The 13796-nt window shown below is 41.6% G+C and overlaps 1 protein-coding gene across 2 annotated transcripts; it reads right to left on the bottom strand.

The window, feature by feature from the left end:
• Nucleotides 1–54: 54 nt before the first annotated feature.
• Nucleotides 55–13522, bottom strand: fam160b2 (family with sequence similarity 160 member B2). Of its 2 annotated transcripts, XM_038989682.1 has the most exons (17): nucleotides 13368–13522; nucleotides 12341–12419; nucleotides 11971–12140; nucleotides 11779–11883; nucleotides 10360–10479; nucleotides 9889–10104; nucleotides 9577–9773; nucleotides 5979–6096; nucleotides 5811–5887; nucleotides 4599–4791; nucleotides 4210–4382; nucleotides 3853–3993; nucleotides 3536–3626; nucleotides 3280–3423; nucleotides 2903–3043; nucleotides 2697–2797; nucleotides 55–1036 (listed from the first exon to the last, which is right to left on the bottom strand). In XM_038989682.1, exons 1-17 carry the CDS (start codon nucleotides 13416–13418, stop codon nucleotides 910–912), a joined length of 2244 nt encoding a protein of 747 aa, XP_038845610.1. In that variant the 5' UTR covers nucleotides 13419–13522; the 3' UTR covers nucleotides 55–909. The 2 variants fall into 2 exon arrangements, with proteins under 2 accessions (XP_038845610.1, XP_038845618.1); XM_038989690.1 differs by lacking the exon at nucleotides 10360–10479.
• Between the last annotated feature and the right edge of the window lie 274 nt (nucleotides 13523–13796).

The raw sequence follows: 13796 nt of genomic DNA, 5'->3' as shown, positions 1-13796 counted from the left end.
ATCAAATCTCAATTAAGTTGCATGATCATACTTTAGAAAGGATTGTACAGAGACTGATGTTTAAAACAATGTATTAAGACCGATGTGTATAGTGACCCTGGTCCACATAAGACATCACCTCAACACAGAAATAAAATGTGAAAAAAGGCAAGCACATAGTGTTTTTTGTCATGAATCTTGTTCTGGAAGCAACTCCATAGAGTGGTTGCTAGCTGGCACAGCCACAAAGTACAAATATTTTAAACCTAACATTATATTAAAACATTTGCTTTTTGGTATAAATTTATTTAGACTTTGTACCTGGCCCATCTAACGGAAACCGCTCAGTTCTGCCTCCAGGACGGACTCATCGCCATGCAAACAGAAAGTATCAATAGTTAAACTGGATAATGCAGTTTTAGGTTGTTCCAACCAGTCTCACAGCCCAGATCATATCAAGCTTCATTAAAAGTGCTGATCCAGGATCAGTTTTGCCTTTTAGACCATAATGAACAAGAACATGATCCTACATAAGCACTATGAATACCTCTCAGGAACCAGGGATAGCATAGCCTACAGCAATCTTATATACGCAACTGTTACAAAGACAAGATGGAACGCAACCTTTTACATTGATTTGACCAACTGCATAATTTACTTCCAGGTGTGATAATTTGCTTAAGATAGTTATTATTGTTTGCATAGTCATCATGTAACATAAGCTAAACTCGAAGCAAAACATTTCAGCATTTACAATAAACTTAAAAATGGAGATGAATCTTACACATTTGCTATTCTCGCAAGTACCAATGCCTCATCTTTGGAGAACAACTATTGTCCTTGTACCTCCTGTCATCTATGGCTTAGTTTACGCGTAAGCAGCTGTGACTGGTGTCATCCGTCTTCTGACTGAGTGTTCCGTTCAAGGATTCACAAGGTGTCAGTGTTCTGCAAGTTTGTGTTGTTGGCGGGAAGTTTCACAAAGGCAATGGCCGCCAGCTCCTTACAAAACTCCTCCAGGATGATCACTCCCTTAAGCAGGAGCATGTGATCCACTCTGGGGAGGCAAGATCCACACAAAATCATTGTCATTTCCTTAGTCTGCTTCTCCGGAGGGTGGTTTTTGTTATTAAGAAGAACACATGTATTGTATTACTACCAATTGGTGTAGTGGAGGGTCAACGCACATGAATGCCATTTACACCTTTTTTTATATTGCACAAGTGTTTATGCACATATTGCATTGAAAATAAGGAACTTCATTCAGAGCGCATGGTGATCAACTTTTAACCACTACATCACTTACCACAATTTATTTAAACTTATATATACACAGTGTATTCAGACCCCTTTTCCACATTGTTACATTAGCCTTATTCTAAAATAGATTTTTTTTTTAAAAATAGGTCCTCAATCTACACACAATACCCCATAATGATGAAGCGAAAACAGGTTAAGACATTTTTGTAAATGTACTAAAAATAAAACTTATTTACATAAGTATACAGACCCTTTGCTATGAGACTCAATTGAGCTCAGGTGCTCAGAGACAGGATAATGTCGAGGTACAGATCTGGGGAAGGGTACCAGAAACAAATGCCTGCAGCATTGAAGGTCCCCAAGAACACAGCGGCCTCCATTCTTAAATGGAAGAAGTTTGGAACCACCAAGACTCTTCCTAGAGCTGGCCCACCCAGCCTAACTGAGCAATTGGGAGAAGGGCCTTGGTCAGGGAGGTGACCAAGAACTCTATGGTCACTCTGACAGAGGTCAGAGTTCCTCTGTGGAGATGGGAGAACCTTCCAGAAGGACAACCATCTCTGCCGCACTCCACCAATCAGGCTTTTATGGTAGAGTGGCCAGACAGAAGCCACGCCTTAGTAAAAAGGTACATGGCAGCCCACTTAGAGTTCGCCAAAAGACACCTAAAGGACTCTGACGATGAGAAACAAGATTATCCGGCCTGAATGCCAAGCGTCACGTTTGGAAGAAACCAGGCACTGCTCATCACCTGGCCAATACCATCCCTACGGTGAAGCATGGCGGTGGCAGCATCATGCTGTGTGGATGTATTTCAGCAGCAGGGACTGGGAGATTAGTCAGGATAGAGGGAAAGATGAACGGCGCAAAGTACAGAGATCCTTGATGAAAACCTGCTCCAGTGATCTCAGGACCTCCGACTGGGGGCGAACGTTCATCTTCCAACAGGACAACGATCCTAAGCACACAGCATAGACAATGCAGGAGTAGCTTCGAGACAAGTCTCTGAATGTCCTTGGGTGGCACAGCCAGAGTCCGGACTTGAACCCGATTGAACATCTCTGGACAGACCTGAAAATAACTGTGTAGCGATGCTCCCGATCCAACCTGACAGAGCTTGAGGATCTACCTTGAAAAAGGGGAGAAACTCCCCAAATACAGGTGTGCCAAGCTTGTAGCGTCATACCTAAGAAGACACAAGGCTGTAATCGCTGCTTCAACAAAGTACTGAGTAAAGGGTCTGAATACTTACGTAAAATGTTATCAGTTTTTATAAATTAGCAAAAAATGTCTAAACCCGTTTTTGATTTGTCATTATGGGTAGTGTGTGTAGATGGATGAGGGAAAACAACACATTTAAATTAATTTTAGAATAATGCTGTAATGTAACAAAATGTGGAAAAAGTTAAGGGGTCTGAATACTTTCCTAATGCACTTTGTTTCTCTATGGCACTTACCCAGACTCCCCATCCAGGCCCATCAGCTGCCTTCGGACATGCACAAGCTTCTCTGTGAAGTTTGGGATCACCTCGATCCTCTGCATCAGTTCGCCTATCACCTGTCAAACCAGGAGAAACATAATTAGGAATGTATTTGTGAAAACTATAGCTCGGTAAAACCTTCAAAAAAGACAAGGAAGGAGGTGAGTGTAGAGGTCACCCACCCTGATGAGCACAGAGAACAGGGAGCGGGCTCCAGGGGCCAGGATGATGTAGGGGTCCAGCAGGTACTCATGGAGGTGGGGGTGAGGGAACACGGCCAGCCTGGACAACACCGATGTCACCTGGAGGTTCAGCTCATAGGGCTAAGAGAGAGACACACACACGTCACAAGTGAAGTGATGTTTGTGACTAAACACAGCACTCATGGTGGTCACTAATGTATTATGATGACTATGCAATAATTGTACCATATACAAAACACAGTTGTACTGAAAGTGCTCCATCTTGAGAGCATGATTGCAGACATGCAAAACATTTTGGGATTGTATATACAGTGGACCAATGAACAAAATGCAAAAATAAATCCCTTGAAGGCTACCTGCTCAAGGATCCGGCCTATTCTGTCAAACAGGACTTTGAGGAAGTGGCCTTCGAAGAAATCAGAACTGGATACAGACAACTCGGTTGGTTTGAGGGACTCCGGCCAATCCCAATCGAGCAAGAATGCAGTGCACTCTTTAAACTAGATGTAAAATAAAAACAAATCTGATGTTTTGCGTCAGATCTGAGACCTCAATTTATGCACTTATGCTACTCTTGGCAATGACTTTCACTGCTTGAAGTTCTCCGCTCACCTGCTCATGAGCGTCATGGACATAAGTTTCATATCGGGCACCTTGGACATGCTGAGAGGTTTTTGCTTCTTGAGGGACCAAACACAGAAAACTGCAAAACAAAACGACAGTGTAAAGTTTAAAAACTGTAAAGCGAGTTATAGATGCTAAAATACAAAAAGTAGTTCCTTCATGAGAGATGTCTGATCAGTTTTCTTTATAACTTGAATGAGGGGATGAATGTTGTGCCTAGACTCAATTTTATTACTGATGGTTAATTATTAACTGCATAGAGAGAACTGTATCAGTGTTCTATTTAATTCTGTGGTTAATGGCACCTGTTTACAATGTCCAATGCTTGAGTTTGTCCACTGCAGCGATGTTCTCTCATGAGCTGGGGTCGATGCAGAAGCTGCTCTGAGCTGTTGAATTCATCCTCGCCGTACATGTCTGTGAAGAAAGGGTCCTCCTCTAGTTCTCTGTTCAGGTACAAGGGGAACACAAAAAGATATGGATAGTGTAGAAGCCATTCCTGAATGGTATTGCTGACTGTATACTCATGAACTAGTCATAGTCATGATTAACTATGCAATTCACCCTGTGTGTCAGTGGCTCGCAACAACCTTGATTTTTATTAGCCCCTACAGAGAGGTAATCTCTCCATTGGAGCTCTACCTCTGGATGAGTTAACTCACTCGTTCTCCTCCACGGGATCGGTGTCAGTGAAATGCCTGCAATCATCCCCTCCCCCCAGATTGCGTGTCACGTAGCAGCGGTTCTCCAGGTTCCTCAGGACCAGGTTGAAGAGAATGTCCCTGTGAGGCTTCTGTAGGAGCTCTTCAAACAGGAGCAGAGTAGTGATACTGATCTAGGAGGCAGAGAGAAAGTACAGCACATGTCACCAGCAGTAACCAGAAATAACGCTGGTACTTCCTTAGTGTTGTATGCCAAAAGAAGAATAAGGGAATACAAATAGCTTAACTATATTCATAGTAGCAACATGAGAGATGTGAACTCCAGTTGTCTCGTCTTTAGTCATGTTCAGCCTTTACTGAGGGCTACAGTAGCAGCACCTTCGGCTTACCTCATCGGAGATGTGGTCACAGTGCTCTATAAGTTGATAACGCAGCACATGACTCTCTGTGTCCAAGCGCTGCTCGCTCTGTGTGTGTCTGCCTAGGAGGAATGAGACCAGCTCTTCCACCATGGCAGGGGATTGGATGTGACGCACCGAGCAGCACAGCAGCGCCGTGTTCACCAGCACGCCCATCTCAGACCTAAAACACAAACCACTGATTAATAATAGTCCATATGTCCCAGATACAGTGCATTCGGAAAGTATTCAGACCCATTGACTTTTTCCACATTTTGTTACAGCCTTATTCTAAAATGGATTAAATAATTTCCCCCATCAATCGTCATACAATAAAAAACAGAAATACCTTATTTACATAAGTATTCAGACCCTTTGCTATGAGATTCGAAATTGAGCTCAGGTGCATCCTGTTTCCATTGAACATCCCTGAGATTTTTCTACAACTTCATTGAGTCCACCTGTGGTAAATTCAATTGATTGGACATGATTTTGAAAAGGCACACACCTATCTATATAAGGTCCCACAGTTGACAGTGCATGTCAGAGCAAAAACCAAGCCATGAGGTCGAAGGAATTGTCCGTAGAGCTCTGAGACAGGATTGTGTCAAGGCACAGATCTGTGGAAGGGTACAAAATAAATTCTGCCGCATTGACGGTCCCCAAAACCACAGTGGCCTCCATTCTTAAATGGAATAAGTTTGAAACCACCAAGACTTTTCCTAGAGCTGGCCGCCCGACTAAACTGAGCAATCGGGGGAGAAGGGCCTTGGTCAGGGAGTTGACCAAGAACCCGATGGTCACTCATGACAGTGCTCCAGATTTCCTCTGGAGATGTGAGAAACTTCTCTGACAACCATCTCTGCAGCACTCCACCAATCAGGCCTTTATGGTAGGGTGGACAGACGGAAGCCACACTTCAGTAAAAGGCACATGACAGCCCGCTCGGAGTTTGCCAAAAGGCACCTAAAGACTCTCAGACCATGAGAAACAAGATTCTCTGGTCTGATGAAACCAAGATTGAACAAAGTACTGAGTAAAGGGTCTCAATAGTTATGTCAATTTGATGTTGTTTTTTTATAATAATTTGAGAAATAAAACCAAAAAAAACTTGTGGAAAACGTGAAAGGGTCTGAATACTTTCCGAATGCATTGTATATGTACAAAACCTCATTGGAGAAAATGTAGGTGGGGGTCACTTACATTTGGAGCAGCTCATGCTGTAGAACACCGACAAGCCAGCAATTGTGAATTTCTTTGGCCAATTTCACAGCGAGGCTCTACAAAAACAGCAAATATACTGCACTCGACATCCTCTCTTGGTGGAAACTCAATTAAATGGTCAAGTATTTCAGCTTTTTTTTTTTTTACCTTTGGTGCCTCCCTCATCAGATGGTCAAGGAAGTCCAGCCAAGCGAAAAACCTCTCCATGTGCTCACTACCAGGAAACGACTGGCTTTCCTGCATACCGCTCTGAGAGAATGGAACACTGCACAAAACATCATCAGGTCCATTACCAAATGAAAACAAGATTATAACCTGTACAAGTAAAGTTGTGGGGCTTGCTTTAGCTCTAAGTATTTTTGTGATAATGGAAGTTTAAAAGTTTTACTTCACTATTTAAAACAAAGCAGTTACATAGTCAAATTTGGTAAAATAATTGGTCTGATTACTTTGATAGACTATAAATCAACCTTATTACTTTGGATTGTGGGGCAGTTAGATCATAAAAATGTCTAAACCACAGTTGTTGCATGTGAAAACTGCAAGACAGGACAAAGTGATCTGTCAAAAGATGGGAATAAAAGGCAGGATCAAGTGGACAACACTTAGGAAAGCAAAGCAACTGAATCATGCATTATGTGGGTTTCAGATAAATAGATCCACGAGTTACTTTTGTAAAACGTTTAGTGTAAATTAAGTTTGATTGTAGTTGAATGATAATTTAATGATTAAAGTTGTAGGCTATTATTTGGAGAGAGAAATGATGTTGATTCTAATGATGACAGCTCTTTAAAAGTACTTGTGGTAGTTGAAGAACAGGTTTGTATGTACAGTCGTGGCCATAAGTTTTCAGAACGACACAAATATACATTTTCACAAAGTCTGCTGCCTCAGTTTGTATGACGGCAATTTGCATATACTCCAGAATGTTATGAAGAGTGATCAGATGAATTGCAATTAATTGCAAAGTCCCTCTTTGCCATGCAAATGAACTGGATCCCCAAAAAACATTTCCACTGCATTTCAGCCCCGCCACAAAAGGACCAGCTGACATCATGTCAGTGATTCTCTCGTTAACACAGGTGTGAGTGTTGACGAGGACAAGGCTGGAGATCACTCTGTCATGCTGATTGAGTTCAAATAACAGACTGGAAGCTTCAAAAGGAGGGTGGTGCTTGGAATCATTGTTCTTCCTCTGTCAACCATGATTACCTAAAAGGAAACACGTGCCGTCATCATTGTTTTGTACAAAAAGGGCTTCACAGGCAAGGATATTGTTGCCAGTAAGATTGCACCTAAAACAACCATTTATCGGATCATCAAGAACTTCAAGGAGAGCTGTTCAATTGTTGTGAAAAAGGCTTCAGGGCGTCCAAGAAAGTCCAGCAAGCGCCAGTACCGTCTCCTAAAGTTGATTCAGCTGCGGGATCGGAGCACCACCAGTACAGAGCTTGCTCAGGAATGGCAGCAGGCAGGTGTGAGTGCATCTGCAAGCACAGTGAGGCAAAGACTTTGAGGATGGCCTGGTGTTAAGAAGGGCAGCAAAGAAGCCACTTCTCTCCAGGAAAAACATCAGGGACAGATTGACATTCTGCAAAAGGTACAGGGATTGGACTGCTGAGGACTGGGGTAAAGTCATTTTCTCTGATGAATCCCCTTTCCGATTGTTTGGGGCATCCGGAAAAAAGCTTGTCCGGAGAAGACAAGTTGAGCGCTACCGTCAGTCCTGTGTCATGCCAGTGGGCTCACTCACAATTTCACCTAAGAACACAGCCATGAATAAAGAATGGTACCAACACATCCTCTGAGAGCAACTTCTCCCAACCATCCAGGAACAGTTTGGTGACGAACAATGCCTTTTCCAGCATGATGGAGCACCTTGCCATAAGGCAAAAGTGATAACTAAGTGGCTCGGGGAACAAAACATCGATATTTTGGGTCCATGGCCAGGAATCTCCCCAGACCTTAATCCCATTGAGAACTTGTGGTCAATCCTCAAGAGGCGGGTGGACAAACAAAAACCCACAAATTCTGACAAACTCCAAGCATTGATTGTGCACAAATGGGCTGCCATCAGTCAGGATGTGGCCCAGAATTTAATTGACAGCATGCCAGGGTGGATTGCAGAGGTCTTGAAAAAGAACACTGCAAATATTGACTCTTTGCATCAACTTCATGTAATTGTCAATAAAAGCCTGACACTTATGAAATGCTTGTAATTATACTTCAGTATTCCATAGTAACATCTGACAAAAATATCTAAAGACACTGAAGCAGTAAACTTTGTGGAAATTAATATGTGTCATTCTCAAAACTTTGGCCACGACTGTAGACCTACTGATAGCTAGCTGTAGTTCTATCTAATAAATAAACTCTTCTGGCTAACAGTGATCACTGAAAAGTACATTTCCTGAAGAAAATGCGGTGTGCTTGTTAGCTTGTTTTTAAGTATGTATGGTTTTAAAATAACTTGTAGTAGTAATGGTGGTGACTGGTTATAGTTGAAATAGGTGGTGAAAATATAGATTTATTGGTGGGATAGCTTGAACAGGTGAAAGGGTTACAATTATTGTTGCAGGGTATTATATGCTAATTCATGCAAACATGTGTGTTGCAGATCTGTCATTCTCATTGAAAGCAAGTCTTAGAAGCGGTAGATTTGTTCTATATGCACCATTTCCATGATTCCTGTTCTTACGTTTCATTTTGGTTTTGTACAACTGCTTCAAACAGCTGAAAATACAATATTTTTGGTTATGGAAAATATATTTCATAACGGTTTAGATGGTACAATGATTCTCTACACTCGACTTCCTTGTTTTGTCAAACTGAAAACCAGGAAATGGGGGGAGCGATATCTACATCTTTAAATCAAATGATCTATGTAACATTGCTACATAGCCTGCAAGGATAGACCTTGAAGCAGCCAAGGCAGGCACGACCAGATGGTATGATAGACAAACTTGTTGCTGCCATAGCTTATCTAACTAGCGCGAGTCGGTTTGGCTACTCTCCCTCTCTCTCTCTCCGTGCCACACAGACTGTCACACCGGCCCCTGCTCCTCTTCCATCCCTCCCACACCTTTCTTCAGTTCGCGAACGATTCATTTTTCTGAGTGACTTGTTTATTTTAGCAGTTTGTTTGACCTGTTGGCTGTAATGAATTCTACAGCATGATTAATATGCGCACCTCTGGTGTCTCTGGAGACGTGTTCTGACCAACAACTGTCTGTCCTATATGAATGCAGGTAAAATAGATAATGCTGCAAACAGTAAAATAAAAATTAAAAAAAGAATTACCACATTTAGAACTGATAATTGATCACATGGTGCAAGATTTAATGCAATTAATTGATTATTGAACATTATGATGGACACAGCTTTGTAGAACCAAAACAAACAGCCCATCTGCTCAACAAACTCAAGAATAAATCATTTGGGGTGCTGCAGTTCAAACGATAATGAACTTATCACCCTCACGGCAGTCAAGCAATGCATTCCGAGTCATTCACAATTTAGTCCGGTTGCAATCACAACTAGAACTTGTTCAAATGTACCAAGAAATAATCTTATTTGTATGCAAAATGTACATTGTTTAAAGCACACTTACAAGTTTCAAATTACAGAGCCAATAAGCCCCTCGTGGTGAACTGAACAAGAGGCTTGTAGAATCATGACTATTTTGAGTTTTCAGTACATTGTTCACCAGTAAGGGCTCCTGCATGCTCTGGGCCACTAAACTCACTTCCAGTGGGTCTGGGGGAAACTGTGGATGTCTGCAGGTTCCAGCGTAGCCGGGAGCTGGCTGAAGAGCTCACACAAGCTCTCAGCTAGTAGCTGACACAGTGGGGTGCTTTCAGCTAGGCACACTGCAGTATCTTCCTTTGGTATGCTGACAAGGAGCAGCAAGCTCTCAAAGGCTTTCAGTGCAACTCTGCTTTTCTGAACAAGGAGACAAAGAAAAACGTGGCAAATTATTGATAACTTGATGTTCATTTACAAGCCTCAAATTCATGAATTATGTATTGGTTTGTAAAATAGTCCTTGCTGAACACACCTGGCTTCTGCTCAAGTGGACCAAGACATGGATGAGGCCTGCATTGGCTGGGAAAATAGTGGAGGGAGAGTCAGTGGGTGAGTGCTGTTGAGGACTGGAGGTGGAGGCAGGGTTGGAAGCTGTGGGGTAATTGGAAGACACAGTTTCTCCACTTCTCCCTTTTTCTGTATCCTCAGAGGTAGAAATAGACCTCTTGGAGTGATTATCCTTTTTAATCTACATGACAAGTAAAACAGTGTAAAAAAAAAAAAAATACATCAATCATACGTTGACATTACTTCGGATGATGCAATGAAATCAACTACATCTAGGCAACTACTGTCAAACTAATGACGTGATAAAGTACTACTACCACTACTTTTAATTTTAGAACTTCTACCATTAGTACTACTATTCAGTATGCCCATTGCCTACACATGTTTAGTGCTTGAAAATGCACGACCAAATCAAAAAGGTCGAATTTTAAAGTACCTCTAAAATGTAGTTGAGAACATACGGATCTTGTTTCACCCTGGAGCAAACAACAAACATAAACTGAGCCTCCTCTTTCTCAGTCTGCGATTCCAGAAGACCACACAGACGAACCAGCTTCTGTTGAGAGCAATGTCAGGAATTTTGGGAGGACAATTTTACAGTTAAGGAAACCACATTTAAAATATCACTTTATCTTGGTAAAGAGACAACGATAGATAATTGTATTTCATAGAATGCTGTGGTAGCCATGCTGGTTAAGTGTGCCCAGAATTCTAAATAAATCACAGCCAGTGTCACCACCAAAGCACCCCATCACACCACCTCCTCCATGCTTCACGGTGGGAACCACATATGCGGAGTTCATCCGTTCACCTACTCTGCGTCTCACAAAGACACGGCGGTTGGAAACAAAAATCTCAAATTTGGACTCATCAGACCAAAGGACAGATTTCCACCGGTCTAATGTCCATTGCTTGTGTTTCTTGGCCCAAGCAAGTCTCTTCTTCTTATTGGAGTCTTTAAATTAAGGCCTGATTCATGCAGTCTCCTTTGAGCAGTTAATGTTGAAATGTGTCTGTTATTTGAACTCTGTGAAGCATTTATTTGGGCTGCAATTTCTGAGGCTGGTAACTCTAATGAACTTATCCTCTGCGGCAGAGGTAACTCTGGGTCTTCCTTTCCTGTGGCGGTCCTCATGAGAGCCAGTTTCATCATAGCGCTTGATGTTTTTTGCGACTGCACTTGAAGAAACTTTCAAAGTTCTTGACATTTTCCGGATTGACTGACCTTTATGTCTTAAAGTAATGATGGACTGTTGTTTCTCTTTGCTTATTTGAGCTATTCTTGCCATAATATGGTCTTGGTCTTATCTTCTGTATACCACCCCTACCTTGTCACAACACAACTGATTGGCTCAAACGCTTTAAGGAAAGAAATTCCACAAATGAACTTTTAACAAGGCACACCTGTTAATTGAATGCATTCCAGGTGACTACCTCATGAAACTGGTTGAGCGAATGCCAAGAGAGTTCAAAGCTGGCTACTTTGAAGAATTTCAAATAAAATATATTTTGATTTGTTTAACATTTATTTTGGTTACTACATGATGTCTTCACTATTATTCTACAATGTAGAAAACATAAATAAAAACTTTTGACTGGTACTGTATATAAATAAGGTATTTATTTTTTATACATAACCAAAAATGGCTAAAAAACTGTTTTCGCTTAGTCATTATGGGGTATTGTCTGTAGATTGATGAAGGGGGAAAAAAATAAATTTTAGAATAAGGCTGTAATGTAACAAAATGTGGAAAAAGGAGTCTGAATAGTTCCCGAATGCACTGTATATCAAATTTCCAACAGCCATAGACAACAACATAGTGACGAACAATAACCAGATCGAATGACTCCTTACCTGGACTGGCCTATACACATTGAGGATGTGAAGCATTGGCTTTTGGATTTGTACCAGGATCTTGGAGAAGAACACCAGGACCTGCTGGTTCATTCCTGGGGGGTACTGGCAGGACGAAGAGATCAGTGTCGAAGAGAGGGTTATCAAAACTTACCACACATTACATAATTTCACCTGCTGTGTGTGTGGTACCTGTGCTTTGCCTAGGGTGCAGAGGGTCTCCAGCAGTTTGTGCTGTAGGAGGTACTCCATACAAGGGCCCATCTCCTCCTGCCCCTGTTGGCCCTCTTCGTAAACTAAGATATCCAGCATCTGCTTCAATCGCCATGGGATGTCTGTCTGCTTTACAGGCCTCGTTTGAACTGGAAAAACATCACAGTTGAATGCACTCAACATAGGCCATTATGAACACATGCCGAATATGACAGCAGTATTAAAAGGAAATAGACCTACTGCTGACAAGTTAGTTCGCAATGTAACTCAGGCCAAGTTCACTTGGTGGCACATCTGGGGTATTCAACATTTTCTTAATTTCAACATTTCAGTAGTGTCTCAATCTTACCTGTAGTTTCAATGTAATAATTGGTTATCCCTTTCCAGTGGTCCACGAAAGAGTCCAATAAATTTACTGATGGCTCCCTCTAGAAAATATAAGGGAAACATGAGATGATTCAGCTCAAAGAATATGTGCCTAAACAATTATGTCCTATCCAGCATAAAACATATTCCATTGATCAGTTGCGCTTCCTCCTGTCTTGTATGAGCTTGTCACTCTCCCCATCCCACAAGAAAGTTGCCCACTGATGGAATGTGGTATCATATGTCTGTGGAATTCCACTTGAGCAAATATGGAGTCAGGTCAGTCTAGTCCATAGAGAATGTTAGAGGTCTCCAGTGGCCAAAAATCTATATTAGCATGGCCAAAGCCAATGAGGGTTCCACTATTTGAATGTAGTTAACTGGTTGGGACTTCCAACTTCATTGGCTGATCTCTCCTGGTGATCATGTTGGAGTCATGTCCAACCGGGTCATCAGCCAATCGAGAAGAAGAAAATTGCATACTTGCTTTCACAGGCGCTATCATATCAGAGATACAAAGATGAATCACCTATCTAACTCTATGGGATAGCTGGAAATCTTTATCAACAAACATTTCAGACGCCATGGCATATGTAGTTTTAAGGTAGCAAGCTAACGTTAGATACTTGTCCGAATGATTAACACATCTACACAACTTCATAATAACATTGGCATTATTCAAAAAGCATATTACACCAAATAAATTAATCTAGATCGCTTGTCACCATCTTGTTAGCTAGTTTTGACTACTTGGCTAGCTAGCTAACGCGTTGGATTAGGCTGCAACTTGTTATTTGGCGCATCATTTAACTAAATGTAAGGCCTGTAAATAGTTCACTTCTAGCCGCTAACTAACTTTTTTAGCCGTTGGCTAACTTTATATGAGCCAAAGTCAAATAAGTAAAGTTAGCTAGCTGCTAGCCAATTAGCTTGCATCATACAGTATCTACCCAGCTAGCTAAATCCAGGAAGTGGAGTACGAAAAGGGCTTGTCAACAACCATTACTTACGGTCTCCAACGCCTGTTGAAAGAGATGTGTCAGTTTACTGAACATATCCATTATTTTCGTCGAATTAATAAAAAGTTTGACAAAATATGGGAAACATTTTTCCGTTTGCTAGCTCCAAATACGATATTGCCACAGATAGAACAACTAGCCAGATGTTTCACCGGATGTATAAATGTGAGGCATCCGGTTGGCGTTTCCACTCACCACCAAATATAATAATGAGAGGAAGCCCAGGGGCGGGCAGTGGGAGGAGATGGTTTCTGGCCGACATTCTGCTCATTTTCTCTCCAATAATACATTTGATCTCAGTACAGTTCTCTTCCCAAAACTAAAATATGTTACGAACATTGTGGACACAGTTTTTTAGACTTTACCCTTTGCCAAAGTTTAAACATTTATGCATTGTTTAGAAGGAGTGCAAGGGAATTT

The sequence above is a fragment of the Salvelinus namaycush genome, chromosome 1, assembly GCF_016432855.1.
Source record: "Salvelinus namaycush isolate Seneca chromosome 1, SaNama_1.0, whole genome shotgun sequence".
Lineage (NCBI taxonomy): Eukaryota > Metazoa > Chordata > Actinopteri > Salmoniformes > Salmonidae > Salvelinus > Salvelinus namaycush.
The sequence above is the reverse complement of the archived record's forward strand: the minus strand, read 5'-3'. Positions and strand labels throughout refer to the sequence as shown.